Source organism: Eschrichtius robustus, chromosome 17 (genome assembly GCF_028021215.1).
Source record: "Eschrichtius robustus isolate mEscRob2 chromosome 17, mEscRob2.pri, whole genome shotgun sequence".
NCBI classification, from domain to species: Eukaryota; Metazoa; Chordata; class Mammalia; order Artiodactyla; family Eschrichtiidae; genus Eschrichtius; species Eschrichtius robustus.
In genome coordinates, this window is record NC_090840.1 from 83,214,450 (window position 1) to 83,230,385 (window position 15,936).

At 55.1% G+C, this 15,936-nt stretch overlaps 1 protein-coding gene across 2 annotated transcripts in view; it reads right to left on the reverse strand.

Moving 5' to 3' along the window:
- The window catches only part of TRAPPC9 (trafficking protein particle complex subunit 9), a 522,236-nt gene that overhangs the window by 105,444 nt on the left and 400,856 nt on the right, over positions 1 to 15,936 (reverse strand). For both annotated transcript variants that reach the window (XM_068525830.1, XM_068525829.1), the window contains one exon: positions 3,696 to 3,786. In XM_068525830.1, coding sequence (XP_068381931.1) covers positions 3,696 to 3,786 — 91 coding nt within the window. The remainder of the gene's footprint in view (positions 1 to 3,695; positions 3,787 to 15,936) is intronic.

The following is a 15,936-nucleotide window of genomic DNA, read 5'->3' on the forward strand; positions in this document are numbered from 1 at the left end:
GCTGTCCTTTGTCCTTGAGCTTTCTCCAGGGACCTGGCTCAGAGAGACATACATACCCTCTGGCCCAGGATCAGAACCCCTGTTCTGACTCTTGGGCCCCAGAAGCAAACTCCAGCTCAGGCTGCCTGGGTTCCTGGCACTGGGGTAGGACAAGGGCAGGGCTGGGCCTCACTCAGCCTGGCCCCTCACGCCTGGGGTGGAGCTGGCCCTCCCGGCTGCTGCGTCACAGAGGATCCAGAGTGACCCGTGGTGAATTCGTTTTCTCCTTGCCAGGGCGACTGTGGATCAGTACGGCCGCCCTGGAGGCCAAGCTGGCCACAAGCATGCAACGCCTTCACAAAGCACCAGTAACCCTGCCCTGGACACTGGCCCTCTGGGACTGATCCGGGGGCAGAAGGGCAGATGCCAAGAATGTCCACCTTAGTCTTATGAATGGAAAAACTGGAAACCATTAATAACCAACCAGAAGGGATTGCCTAAGTGCACTTGGGCACGTCAACATGGAACTGTTTAAGTCATGTGGAAGAAGGACGTCTAAGGACTAGGACTTGGATGGCCTTGACCCTGTGAGGAGGATGGCCTTCATCCGCCAATTCTTCCTCGCGGTCAGCAAACATGGAGACCCGGTGGGTGCGGTCAATGCTGTGTGTCCCCAGGGCGCTCACCGGGAGTGGGGGACACCATCTACAGGCCACGAGAACTTGAGGAGGGGACACAAAGGAGGACATGCAGCTCGGTGGTGGGGTGTGAGAGCATGGAGGTGTGGGCAGCAAGCAAGGCTTCCCAGGAGGACTGAAGAAGGAAAGACAGGACTAGGAGAAGTCACAGGGCACAGGGAAAAATGCCTGGAGAGAGGGCAACTTCCTGGCAGAAGGGAGAGCAGTGGAGGGAGCCCGGGGTGCACACCTCGGGGAGGATGGCGCTGGGAGAGCACAGAGAGACGGGGGACGGAGGCCGCAGGGGCAGGCGTGCTGGTCGGGGAGGGACTTCTAAGCCTCATTGAGGACACTCCAGTCCATCCTCAGCGATGACGGGAGCCAAGGAATTGTTTTAAGTGTTTAAGAGTGACATCATCGGGGTCACATTTGGGAGGGTCACTTGGGCTGCAGGGAGGACCCCAGGTCACAGGAAGCAGATTGGGGGCAGTTTGGGGGACCAATCATGTAATCTCTTCACTCAGAAGTTTCTTCCATAAAACACAGAATAATGCTTATTCCAGCAGGTAGTTAATGAAGAATAAATGAGGTGACAGAGTTACTGGACACGCTGCATGCAGTAAGTGCTCCCCAAATGCAGCGATTCTTTTGGGAAAGATTATCACAATAAAGCAGGCTCCCAAACGTGATTTTGAAACTAGAATGCTTGGGACCAAACAGAAGAATGGGGGGCAGGGTGGAGTGGGTGGTGGGAGGGGAGAGGGGAGAGGAGAGGCCCTGCAGAAGGGCAGGAACAGGCTCTGGGGCACCGGGGGGCCCAGCACAGCCGAGGCTCTCAGGGCTCCAGACAGCCAGCGGTGCCTGCCTTCAGTGGCTGCGAGGAGGGGGAGGGCAGCTCACAGAACACGCCTGGCACAGAGGGGCCCAGGGCAGGGCTGCCACCCACCAACGAAAGGGCAGGAGGGGACTGGCTGATCCCACAGGGTCATTCCCCGGCGGGGGATCAGGAGTGGCCTGGGGCTTTTTCTTTGTATATGGGTTTTTTGTTTTCACTTTTTTTCCTTCCTTTTTTATATCCTGTATAAATTTTTTTTCCTTTTTTTTTTTTATCAGTTTACATATATATATATATATATACACACACACATATATGTGTGTGTGTGTGTGTGTATATATATATATATATATATATATATATATGTATATATATATATATATATTTGGCAAAGGTGCCAAAGGAACAGTGACTCGGCCCCTTGGCTTCCCTGCACCCATTGCCGGGCCAGGTGGGCCTCAGACCAGATGGCCGTTCGCCACGGCTGGGCCACAGGGAGGGGTCCTCAGACCAGGCTGACCAGCCGCTGGGACTCACCAAAACCACCCGATTCATCTGGCCCAGCAGACCCAGCCTGGTCCGTGGGCCTGAGTGCTAACACTCTGGCCCGGGAGCAGCTGTCTGGAGACGTAGCCTGTGGGGGAGAAATCCACAGCCCAGCGCCACTGCTAAGTTCCCTGGGAAGGAGGCGGGGGTCCACGGGCAGCTCACCTGCCAGGGAGGCCTGCGCCACACGCATCCAAGATACAAGTATTGCCATCGTTCCTCACGAATCTCACGCTAGAAACAAACTAACCATCTCCCCCACCAAGGCCTCCATGTTACCCAGTTTGATGAAATGACGTTTTGCAGGAGTTGGGCCACGTCTCCCCGCAGAGTCCCAGGGTCCTCTCCCAATGTACCCTCCCCCACCCCCCCCCCAATCTCTGGAATGAGTCAGACCCTCCTCCAGGGCTCACTCCCAGACTGCTGGGGCCTTGGGGAATTTCTTCTGACTGACATGATGCCTTAATACAAGCTTTGTGTCCCTGTGTTTCCTCGGGCTGGTTGGGGCTGGGAGTCTCATCCTCCTCAGCTGCCACATACGGTGGAAGTAGCTGGCTGAGCCCAGGTCATTAAGAGACAAGACATTCCAAACTAGGAAAGCGAGGGACACCCCCAGAGGTGCAAGCAGTGACACCCCCGCCTCCTTCCCCGCGGGCTGCACCAGCGAGGCGGGCGGCTTCCACGGAAGGAGCCCCGGGTGTAGCACACAGTCCAGGCACAGCTGCCGTGTCGGCGCCCCTCAACAGGCCTCCCGACAACCTTCACCCGCGGGAGCAGGGAGCCCAGTGGAGTGGGCGGCCCCCGTGCAGCGCCAGGGGCTCTCCAAACTGAAGGGGAAGTGAGGGAATGCCAGGAGGAAGGCCTGTTTTGCTCTTCAGACCCCTGGGATAATTTTCCTGTGTCTCTAGCACGCAAAAGGGGGAGGTCAAGCTAATTAATTAAGTGGAGGAAATACCAGATACTAATTTACAATGGTTTCTGGGGCAAGGAGAAGAAAGAAGGTACATGTATATGATTGCTTGCATCTGACCCAACACAGATTACAGGATGGAATCATTTCCAGAGAATAATAAACACTCTCACTTCAACAAAAATTCTACATTCAGTTTGTTTTCTCAACAAAATTTTGTCACTGCTATTTAGGAAGGCAGAGACTGGGGTGAGAGTTCCAGGTGCAACGGGCAGCGAACGTTCAAATACCTTTTTCGAAGCGCCACCTCCGGGCGATCGCTCACGGACTGGGCGCCAGGCTGAGTCAGGGTGTTTACCAGACCAACTCCGCCAGAGCCAGTCCAGGAGAGAGGAGCTAGCCGCAGCCTCGCTCCCGCCCACCACCCTGGTCACGGGAGATGCAGAAACATCGGCAGGAGACACGCCCGTGCGGACACCAAGTGCCCCCGCGCAGGACGGCCGACTCTGCAGCAAATGGACCCCGAGGGCACCTCCACGTCACTGCCACACCTGTGCTCAGAGCGCGGCGAGCCCGTTCACGAGGCCGTGCCCGGGCAGAGCTCGGCAGACACGCGGAGGCCGGCACGGCGGCGAGCTTCCCTCCCCACCACGGCTCTCTGTGACGTCAGCACACACCGCCAAGCGCGAGCCTGCGCTTCTGAGAAAAGGAGCGCGCGCCACCCCCCGAGGTGACGGGTGGTACTCACCCCACAGGAGAGGGGCCAGCTGCAGGTGCTCCAGGACCAGCTGGCTCAGGAGTCCTTCCACACTCGCCTCACCTGTGCGCTTCAGAGAGGGGTGAGCCGCGTTAAGGAAAACTCCACTGCCTCCGAGTCCCGGGCCAGGGGGAGAAGTTCTAGAAGTTTCTCCACAGACTCCCAGACGGGAAACCTCCCGCGGCAGGTGAATGTCCCCCTCCTCTCCAGGGATGGTCTAACCAACCACAAGATCTCACCTGAGTGTGTGGGAAACAGGTACGTAAATGTGTCAAGGGCCTCTCCCCCCTCCAAATCTGGTAAATTGAGCTGTTATGTGAAGAAGGGAAATCCACTGGGATAATTTCAATCCAACAGCTATTCTTGCTGGGGGAAATAAAGAAGAGGGAAGGTTGTTTTTCCTAAAAAGGATGCAAACTGTGGCTTACTGTTCAATACAACCAAGTGTGTCTCTCTACACGTGTCGGTTTCATGCTGGTTTCACGTCTGCCCTGTTATACATCTTGATGTAATTACACATAGTATTACAAACGGACTCATGCGAGTTCACAATCGAGGAAGTCATACGGCCTCTCAGCAAGTATCGGTGGAGGAAGAAATCAGGTTTAGAAATGCAGAAAATAGACGTCTCCAAGGCGCTAATGTTAAACAGCCAGTGTGGTCCTCAGAGAGAGATCTATAAACCTCTCTCCCTTTTCCTACATAAATTAAAGCCCCAGTACTTAGGTTGCAATCAAAAGGGAAGAATGTCATTCCTGACATTCTCTAGTGACTGAGGAAGTGGGGGAAAATCCCATTACTTTCTTCCATTAGCAAGTTAATTGCATTCAACAAACACAGAGTGTGTCTGAAACAAGACAGGCATGGTGAGAAGCACTGAGGACACTGAAATGACTGGACATGAACCTTGAACTTGAGAGGCTCACATTCCAACAAAGATGACAATATAGGAACAGACCATTGCACTTGCCCAGCCTGAGGACAGCCGGGTCGGGATAAAGCCACACAGGCAAGAGTAGAACGGGCTGGGGCAGGGAGCGAGGGGTGCCGAGGCCCCGAGGGAATGAAGACCAGAGCTCCCGGGTCCCTCCTGCCAGAGAGGGACAGCCCAGCCCTCAAACAGCCCAGCCGAGCAGCCACGGAAAGCTGTTCAGACAAGAGGGCTGCCCAGGAGAGCCAGCTGGCCGCACACGGCAACGGGCCTCAGACCAGGGCACAGGCCAAGCTGTTGGCGTCCAGTACGCTCAGGAGCGCCCACCTACCTCTCCAGCCCCGGGTCCTGCTTTGGCTGCCTTGGCCCTGTTTCAGTTCTTCCAAAACACAGCGTGCTCTCTCAGAACTCCATACCCTCCACCTTCTGTGCTCTTTGCCTGGAAACGCTTTTCCCTGCCCTCTTCCCCCGCCTCACTGTACTCATACTTTAACTCTTACCGCAGACCTCACTTCCTCCAGGAAGGCCTCTCTGAACTGTCTCTGCTCCGAAGGCTCTTGGCATCCCCTCGGCAACCCTCACTAGATGTGTGTGTCTTCCATCGTCTGGCTTCACCGCTAGCCTGTCAGCTGGGTGAGGGCAGAGCCTTCATTCTGGGGCCGGGAACAGTGGCCGCATCATCGTGGCTGCTCCATGAACATTGTCTGATGACTCAATGAATGCTGGCCTGAGTCGACATCCCAGGTAAGTGGTGCAGGGGCCACATCTTTCTGTTTTCTTTCCTGACTCTCTCTGGGGGTTATTTTCACTTGTATGAAATTAAGACTTCAGAATATGGCATATTACTTCCCTCTTGTTAAAAAAAAAAAAAAAAAAAAAAATCATGCCAGGCTTTTGAGGCTGATCGCACCCCGGTGCTTGGAGAACAGAAATAGTGCCTAACAAACATGGCCAGGATGAGGAGCCTTTGAAATGATTAGTTAGAAGAGCAAGTCAGCATGTGAGTAACTACAAAGTTGCCAAATGGCACTGGGGCTTTGGAAACCATTCCAATAGCGTATTTCCGTATTCATTTGCTTTCGGACATGAGCCATAAAATTATACAGCTGAGCTAGTAAAGCTAATTACCTGCACGCACATCCCCTCCCCTTCAGCCCCATGAGCCACCAAAACAGTCTTGTGTGTGAGCCTGGACACAAGAACGCAACCCTGGCTGACCAGTCAGCTATGCAGATGCTCTATCAGCCACTTTTACAGCCCAGGTTACAACGTTATAGTGAGGACAGTGGACATGGCAGTGGCTTCTCTTTCCTGAACACATGGACTCTGGCGTTTGGGGCAAGAGGTCAATAAAGAATGATGATGAGGGGGCTTCCCTGGTGGCGCAGTGGTTGAGAATCTGCCTGCCAATGCAGGGGACGCGGGTTCGAGCCCTGGTCTGGGAGGATCCCACATGCCGCGGAGCAACTGGGCCCGTGAGCCACAACTACTGAGCCTGCGCGTCTGGAGCCTGTGCTCCGCAGCGGGAGAGGCCGCGACAGTGAGAGGCCCGCGCACCGCGATGAAGAGTGGCCCCCGCTCGCCGCAACTAGAGAAAGCCCTCACACAGAAACGAAGACCCAACACACCCAAAAAATAAATAAATAAATAAATAAAATTAAAAAAAAAAAAAAGAATGATGATGAGGACAATAACTCCTATCATTACTTCTGCTAGAAAGAGTATTTCCAAAGTGAGTCCCATGAGAGAGGCTGTGTGCTAAGTGTTTAATATGTATCTTCTCAATTTAATACTATTTTCAAATTGAGAATGTGGTGGGTATAAGATAGGTACTGTTATTTCCATTGCAGAGATTTTAAAAACTCAGGCCCATGGGGATAACAAGAAAGCAGACACGGCTAGGAAGTGGCAGGATTGAGGCCGTCTGACCCTGGAGCCCACACGGCGGCCCACACTTTCAGACACTTGACTATGAACGCAGTATCGATTCCTCACAATAAACCTGGAAGCCAGGACCCGTGATCCCCACCGGACAAACGAGGCTCCTCCGTGCACAGGGCCGGGGCCCGGCCAGGACCCCAGCCCTGCCAGGGGCAGAGTCACCGCCTGCTCCCAGCATGGCGCGTGGGGGCCAGCCTCCTTCCTCCAGCCCTGAGGGAGGCCCATGGGGAGCTCTCCGTGGTGCTGAAGTACCTGTCTCCCCTTTCAAGCCCTTCCTAGTCACCTGGGACGCAGCAATTAAGTTTCCAGGTCAGCCGATGGGTTCTTGCCCCCGAGATATACTCCTGTCCCTTAGGAGGGCAGGGGTGGTGACACTGCAGCAGGGGGAATGTAGACCACTGTGGGTGCCAACCAGGCTTTGCAAGTCTCCTAGCCACACCCACAAGTAACGACCATCGACAACCCCTGTGCGCCTGGAACGTAAGAAAACTCAAGTGCCCAGCTCAGCGCATCCAAATCACCTTCGCTCTGCCTCTGGAGCCTCCCACAGGCAGCTTCTGGCTCCCCCCAAGGAGCCACGCCTTCCTCTCACAGCGCCCTCTGCGCCTGCCACTTCCTGCCTCAAAGCCACAGCTGAGCTCCCCGGAGCCACCACAGTTCACTCACGCCTCTCGGAGGTGGCGAGCCTCGCAGTGCGGGCTGGCCCTTGCTCAGTTTAGACTTCCACTGCCATCCCCGACTCAAACTTGCCGGGCCGATGAGCGGGCAGCTCTGCCGTCACGACTGCTTGGCTGCTTATTTTTGCAAACCAGTAAGAAAGACCAACCAGGTGAGATCCTTCCTACTTTTAAGAAGCCCAGCCTATTGTGCAAGGATGATACCTCAGTATTATTCGTCACTCATCATTGTTAATTACATTTAATTAATCAATATTTGTGCAGAGCTTTTTTGTTTACGAATGTTTTCATGCACATTGTCTCAGTTAATCTTCTACAAGTCTTGGGAACCATGGATATTTGCTTCCAAATCTTAAAAACACCACCACATGCAAGGAAAATGCAGAAGGTTAATAAAATACCTTCCCCTTCATTTTCTGCTAGCCCATTAGCAGTGAAATATTCAGTCATGAGCTGCAATCAAAGGACCGTTTAAAACCACGGAGCAGTTTTTGAGATCCTGCCTGTGTGTAACGGACTGAAGTTTACCATGACCCAGCCTGATGCTCTAGAAAAAAATGACTGTTCAGTCAGCTCTTCCCTTGGGGAACATGCAGCCTGGCGGGTGGCAGGCCTGGGTCCTCTCACAGGGGAGTGCAGCACCGTGCTCTGAACACCTGGTTGTTACAAGTGGTCTACTGAGACCCAGCCCGTGAGGGCAGCTGATGCAGATGTTTCTAAACGGGCTCCCAGGTGAGTGTTCCGGAGTGGGGAGCTTGTTGAGGAGCCGGCCTGCACCTCGGCACCACCCCCGCCAGGAAGACGGGCTGCCTGCGCCCCCACGTGCCAGCTCTGGAGTGATAACCCCAGGTGCAGGGACTTCGCCCAGCCCCACTTCAGCTCAGATCAATTAGCAAATTGTCGCAACTAGAAATTACGCTAATGGAAAGGCTGCTTTAGGTGATTAACGAGCCTCTTTCCCATGACTCTGTCCTCCGATTTGCTTCGTGAACTTTGAGAATGCTGACGCTGGGCTGTTCTCATCCCAGCAGGGGCGCCAGTGTCTGGGCTCAGCTCCCTGGACAGCGCCACGAACTGCCAGGGAGAGTCTGCACGCGGTTCGGGGCTGCAAGTCTTGCTGGGGGAGAGTAGTTGAGTCAGAGGATGGAGGGCAGGCAAAATGGAGAGAGCCCTGTGGGGTAGGTGTGCCAATCAGCAGCGTGCCCGAGGAATGCTACGTCTCTTTGGCTTCATCTGAAAAATGGGGATAATTTGAAGGCCTTGGCAGAGACCAGATGCTCTTTCGCTCTTTTGCCCAACACAGAGCTAATAAGAGCACAGACTCTGAAGCCGGACAGCTGGATGAGAATCCAAGCTCTGCCACTTACTAGCTGGGTGACCTGGAACAAGTTAGGTAAACTCACAGGACCTCAGGTTTCTCATCTGTGGAATGTGGATAAAAACTACTTCACGGGGTTTTTGTAAAAAGTGAGCAAATCTAGGTAAATTGCTCAGAACAGTGCTGGCATCTAGTAAGTGCCATAAGGTGTTATAGCTGTTACTTAAGCTCTGTAATTTTATGATTCTATTATATAAGATACACATGCTCACAATAATTGTCACGCCAAAAGTACACAGAATGTGTAAAAGCCCAGCGTGCGCCCAATCACATGAACACACTGCACGTTGATTCATGTGCATGTTCTCACACACACACACACACACACACACACACACAGATCTGGAACTTTGCATACTAGGGAAAAGTCCTTCCCCACTCTCGTGAGCCAGCCAAACCTGAAATCTATGCTCTCTGTGTGCCAAACGCTGATTCCATTCAGAGTAACTTCAAGGTATACACATTTGGATTCGGGGGAGTCAAGAATCAAATATGTGTCCCTCCCATCTCACTCCCTCCGTCCCCTGAAGGCTAAAGGGCCAGGGCAACTTTACATCCTCGAAGGTCGGGAGCAACGCTTCTCTTGGGCTGGCACGGCTTCCCCACTATGAGGATTAAAGGCCTCTGAACCAAGTGATTACCCACAGCTATAAACACTCACTCCCTAAAGACAAATACAAGATGCAACCCTGCATGTCACTGAAGATGATCAAGGAATCAGCTGTACCGATAAAGGGAGCTGTTTGTATTAAAATTCATTTAGATAAAACTCTCTCTCCTAACATGACTATCAGAAAAACCTAGTGCACTGTTTTAAAGGAGTCTTATCTAAAAATGCTTAATTTCTCTCAGGGAACGAGAAGACAGAGCTCCATCAGAAGCATCTTTGAGAGTTAGCTAGAAGCCAGTTAGAGAGGCTGAGAGGCCATCTCAGGCGATCCAGTGCAAACAGTGAAAGCTCTGCCTCAGTCTATGAAGGGAGGAGGGCTTGGCTATCGGCAAATTCTCCTCACTGGCGGGGACGCGGTCTCGGAAACTGAGAAGCCAGGTGTGGCCATATGCCAGGTTGCCTGTCCTGGTGGTGACCAACCAAACTGAGGACGTCGTGCCTAGAGTCTTACAGGGTTGACCTCAAGTACAGACGGATGACAAATGTCACAGCCACTGTTGCGCTTCTGGGATTTATAGAGGGCCACTGGTGTCTGTGAGGCCAAACATGCCACCGTCAGCGGCACGGCCCGGGGTCAGCCCTGGGAAGGCAGCCCCTCCGGGGGGCACAGCGCACTCTCAAGAGAAGAGCCACACTGCTCCGCCTCCTTCCGCTTCCCAGTTATTGAGGACTGTGTGCCCTCTGTGTCCCCCCCCCCCGAAGACATTCCAGCCCCCACTCTGGGCTGCTGATTCTTAGGCGCCTAAGGCCCTCTTTGCCACTGGGGTCCTTGAGCCTCTGCCTCACCCTCAAAGCAGCCAGATGGTTACAAACGATCTCCAGACAGAAGGCGGGAGACGCGTGCTCACCAGACCAGGCCACCTGGCAGAGCCTCAGCCCAGATGGTCCAGGCCGCCAGCTTCGTGGGGACCAGCTGAACTGGGCACCCAGTCCTTGTCGGGAAACCTATATGGGGTTGGATTCTAATAGGTCAGCAAGCATCTCACCGAACCCCGAAATGCTCTCTGAGGAGAGATTTGCAACAAAAACGAGGAAAGCGAGAAGGGGCCCTGACATCAAGCTTGCTCCGAGCGTCTCCCGCGTCTGTTTCCACCGCAGACAGCCTGCGCAGGGCTGCCCCCTGGAAATGGAGACGGCCTTCCGCTAAGACGAATCGTGCTGGTTGCAAACTCCCTTCCTACGTTCAACACGGCACTCAGCGTAGCGCAACCAAGCTGGCGACCGTCGGCTGCATCAATCAAATGGAAACACCGATTCACCGAAAGGTTTCAGTAGCTACATGGGAGGATTACAGGCAGCACCGGGGCGGGGACGAGAGCACGCGCTCGGGCTCCATCGGGCGGAGTCCACACCCGATCTTGCTCACCGCAGCGTCCCCGGTGCTGGGCGCAAACCGCAGCACGTCGTAGGTCATCAGGAAATAGCTGCTGACACGACCTGACCTCAAGAGCAGCACAGCCTGGCAAGGGAGACAGTCTTGGGAAGAAAACAAACCTTCCTGTGCTCTGTAAGCACTATTCCAAACAAGAGTTAAGCACTGAGAGTTGCAGGACCCCAGAGGAGGGGCGGTTCCAGCCGGGGCCAGATGGCAGAGGGGGCAGAGAGGGCTCCGTGGAAGATGGAACACGTGAGGCCAACCATAAAGGACGACCCACACCTGCTCCAGTGCTGATGCTTGTTTCTCCTTCTCTGAATTACCACGGAAAGTGACAACAGATATGGTCAGCTTCCATACATCCCCAAACCAGACGCTCTGGGTGATTCTCAGAACTGCCAACCCAGCCCCTTTCAGGCAGGCCCCGGCAGAGGTGGAGGTGAGGACGCCAGGGGACAGTCGTGGGGGAGGTCTGGCCCAGCGTCTCCCGTCCAGGAGAAGCCTCACCTGAGGCCGGGTCACCTGAGCAGCGCCGGGTCTTCCAGCAGGAAGTGTGTCCCCTGTACTGACACCTCCTAGGGTCAGGGGCCGTGACGGCACCACCAGGGTGAGGCCTCACTTCAGGTTGACTTCAGTCAACAGGAAAATAACACGCGTTCTGGGATCCTGGCTCTCCAGCTCCCGGCACCATCTCAGATGAGTTGCTTAACTTCCAAAATTTACTTATTTACGTTTTAAAAAGGGGTAGGTATTACCTGTTTTGTAGGTTTGAGGGAAAATGCTAATATCCTGTCTGGCACCCGGTATGGGATCAGAAGGGCAGATACAATTGTCAGAACCGACCCTAATGGCAACCGGCAACCCCGGAGCAGGTGTCCTCACGGCGCCGAACAGATGGAGACACGGGCCTGACAGGTCACCACCTGCCTGCCGGACGCAGGAGACAGCAGAGCCAGACCTTCGGAGCCGGGGCTCCGGCCCCCAACGATGCAGCATCTTTGGTCCCAGCCCAAAGGCAAATGCAGACGGTCACTGGGTCACGTGTGGGGGCTACTACCTGCTACTGACAAGAGTTCGGGGAGAGTCGGCGGCATTAAGGTTTCCCAATTTCAGTAAAAACGGTCCAACAGTGGCAGCTGGAGGGAAGAAGAAGGTTAAAAGAAGAAGAATGGAAAGTAAGGGCGTGTTTATCCGGAAAGCACGGACAGGCCTTTCTGCGCAGGCCGCCCCTCCCCACCCCCAGGAGCCCCACCGACGTCACCCCCAGGCGAGTTCCTCCTGCGAGATGGGAGCGCTCAGGAGGACATTTCCTTTCAAAGTCACCAGGCTGAGGTGGCACAAGGAACAGGCAAGGGAAGGGGGCGGGCCTCAGGACAGGTTTCTGAGTGTGAGGAGTCCTTCGTCCTGGGCAGAATAAGGATCAAAGCGCAAGGACAGGAGAGCCCCAGGTGTGACGGGGGCAAGCCTGACGGCGGGGAGGCGCCACACGACGGGGCTCCTCGTGGTACCGTCACCTCCCCCCACTACACGAGGAGGAACGGGAAACAGAGGGGTTAGGCTGAGACCCGGGGGCTGGCGGGGAGGGGTGAGGCGGGGGGAGAGCGCCTGCTGGTCCCATGTCCAGCTCCGCTGCCCGGCATCCCCTTCCCCAGCCCCGCAGACAACACACTAAGTAACTGACACACGGGGGCCGTGCAAGCAGCGGTTTTCATAGCAGTGATGATGATGGAAGTTATAAACAGAAGAGAGATAGGTATTGTAAACCTAAGGGAAAAAAGCAGTATTCAATACATGAGCTCATCTGGCTGGGCCAGCGCGTAAATCCCACCTCAGAACTAGTGAACGCCAGGGCTGAAAACACCACTAGGCCCCTGGTGCTCACCGCTCCTGGATGGCCAGGTGCCGTCCACCACCTCCTCCACATGAGGTCACCCTGTCCCTGCAGAGGTGGGTCTCCTGACCCACCAGGCAGCCTGCGGGGACCCTTGGACTGTGTTGGCTCTCGGCCAGTTACCAGGCTCCTTGTAATAAAGCCTGCCCTTTATTATAAGGGGGGGAGGGATGGACTGGGAGTTTGGGGTTACTAGATGCAAACTGTTACACACAGAATGAACAGACAACAAGGTCCTACTGTACAGCACAGGGAACTATATTCAATATCCCGGGGTAAACTATAATGGAAAAGAATATAAAAAAGAATGAATATATGTGTATAACTGAGTCACTTTGCTGTACAGCAGAAATAAACACAACATTGTAAATCAACTACACTTCAATAAAATATAAATTAAAAAATAAAAAATAAAGCCTGCCCTGCATCTTTCACGGAGCGGGGCGGGGGGGGGGAGGTCAGAGGAGAGGAGGGACGTGAAAGCACGGCTGGGTTGTACTGGGAGGGAGGGACAAATCTTCACGGCCTGCAGGGAGGCTGGGCTCTGCTGGAGAGCCCTGGAGGTCGATGCTCACAGGCTGCTGTGGGCAGGACCTGAAGGAGGAGGCCACAGAGCCTAACCCTTGTCTTCAGGAAGGGAGGCGGGAGGGTGAAGGGGAAGGAGGGAAGGAGGGAAGGAGGGAAGGAGGGGAGGAGGGGAGGAGGGGAGGAGGGGAGGAGGGGAGGAGGGGAGGAGGGGAGGAGGGGAAGGGGGAAGGAGGCAGGCAGGTCAGCCCGACTCCTCAACGCCTGGCCCCTGCTGCCCCAGTCTGCATTCTGCACAACCAGTCACAGGGGACGACTCAGGTCCCCAGTGCGCGTCAGGCTCTGGAATGTGCTTAGAATACTCCAGCCCTGCCGGTCCTCACCGCAGGAAAGCTCTGTCTCAGCCCTCCCGGGCTGCACGGTGAGTGCCCGTCTCTGCGTCTGCCCCTCCCGCAGACTGGGGGCATCTCCAGGGCTCAGCACACGGAAACAATACGTACAGGCTGTTAGCCAGGTACAGAGTGGGTCTGGAGCTCCCGGTGTCCCTGCCACTTATCTGGATGTTGCAGATATTACCCAGACAGGTGTGCACACACCTACTGCAAGAGTCACAGTCTCCTTTAAAACACGTCTATCCAGCCTTACGTGCTACCTACGGGCCATTTTTTTTTTTTTTTATTACTACGGATGGGTGTCAAACTAGGCTCAAATTTTTTATGAAGTCTAAATATTGAGAAAATATTAAAATGCATAATGAGATAATTAGCCAATTCAATCTTTGGTCTTTCCATCTGCTTGAATTTAGGTTTACAGTAGCAAAAGTCTGCTATCCATCCCATGCCAGATGTCATTACCAGATAGGAAGGGAAGCAGGGAGGGAGGGAATGTCCGTAATGCTAATTCTCTTCACTCAAATTCGCCTTTGGGGACAGTCTTCCAATCAGTAAACTAGGAGACAGGTGTGCCTGGCACATGGTAGGCATTCAATAAGGATTTGCAGCCTGAATTATTAATCGAACACAAAATAGGGAAGTCAGCTTCTTGAAAGAATCAAGGCTAAAAGGAGAGAAACCCAAAGACATTTTAGTATGTTTTCAATAATAGTTTTCAAAGCACGTTAAGAGTTTTGACGGTCGATATAACCCCATTAGAAGGCAAGGACCACGGGCTCAAGCAGGCCGAGGGGTCCAGGGCTGGCTCCTCCCCGTTCTCTGCAGGAACTGAGAGGCAGCTGCATCAGCAAGACAGGGGGAGAAACGCCCTGGGAGCTGTTCAGCGGGTGCCGAGGACCATGTGGGACCCCTGGGGGCAGCACCCAGGAAATGACACTCGCAGGTGCTGCCGTGCACCCCGGCTCCCAGTGAGGCCCAGTCTCCGTGCAACTTGGGGAGGCGGGGCCCCCCAGTCCCAGAATGAGACCCCTCAGAGGGATGAACCCTTCCCACCGGGTCCCCGAGCACAATGCCCCTCCCCCACGGGTGCCAGCCGGGCCTGCCTGGCTCTGCACGAGCTCCCGCGTGAAGCCAAGGCTCCAGGACCCAGCGTGGCGGCTCCTGCTCCACAGGGACCCTACGGGCTCCACGCAGGAGGTGCGGAGCCTCCGCAACCCAAGGCCCAGAAAGGACCCTCCCGGCTCGTGTCAGGACGTAGACGCCAGGACTGAGCGCTAATGGCCTCCTTTCACGACCGCCCCGCCCCCTGCCCCCCTCCCCGCCACAGGATATGAGCACCTTCACCACGCTCCCCGTGGGGACCCGGACTGGAGGGTAAGCGCTTTGCCGCCGGCCACCCCACCTGGGTGGGTCCTTGGCTGCACCACTTCCTGGCTGGACTCCAGGCGAGTCAGCTCACCCTGCTGAGATCCCGTTTCCCTAGCGGACCGTGAGAGGTGCCGACCAGAGAGGTGTGAAGAGGTGACAGAGGTGACGGATGCAGCGAGCCTGGGACGCGGCGCGGGTGCCGCCTTCCTCCGTGCTGCAACGCTCTGCTCGCTCAACCAGCGCCAGCTGGCTGGACCCTGACCCTGCTGAGAAGTGGGGTCACCGAGGGAAGGGCCCCTCCCGCGGCCCCCCACCTTTTCGCTTCTCTCTGTACAGAAGACCAACGCCTAACTCCACCACGCATGCCAGGCTCCCTCCGTGAGCCCCTGAGCGCTCTAGTTTTTGGCATCTGGTTCTCAAAGCCTTCCATCCACAGCGCTTTTCCTGTCACAAGCTCCTCGGAGACAGGGGTCTTGTCTACCAAGCCCAGATTCACGTTAGCTGGCACGAAGGAACTTGCCCCGGTCCTGGAAGCCGTGCCTCCTGCAGCCTAAGGGTGCTTCCAGGATCCAGGGCGACGAGACCACACAACAGCCTGTGACCATCCCACTTCCACAGAACCAGTGTGTGAACAAGGTAATCAACAGACATTCCCATCAGAGTTGCCTCTTCCTGGGAGACACCCTGAGCGAGCCGTCCTCTCACACCATGCGAACTGTGGGGCATCTCCCATCCCTGTCCCCTTGATAAACTTCTACTCACCCTTAAATAGCCCACCGTGGCGACACCCCTTCTGTGAAGCCGCCCCTGATTGCCCTGCACCCGGCAGCTTCATCCTCTGAACCTCACAGCGTTTGGCATGACGCTCTGTCCCTGCTCCCCAGCCGTGCGTTTAATCCTCAGATGACGCACACCTTCTTCAGGACCGGGCAACCCCATGAGGCCCTGCCTCCGCACTGCAGTCCCTCAGGCGACTCGCCACACACCCAACCCAAAGCAGGCACCGGGTAAAGACTGCTGGAAAGAACAAGTAAATAGATAAGTGTACCTGAGGTTTCTCCAGAGTCCCACTCACCCAACTGAG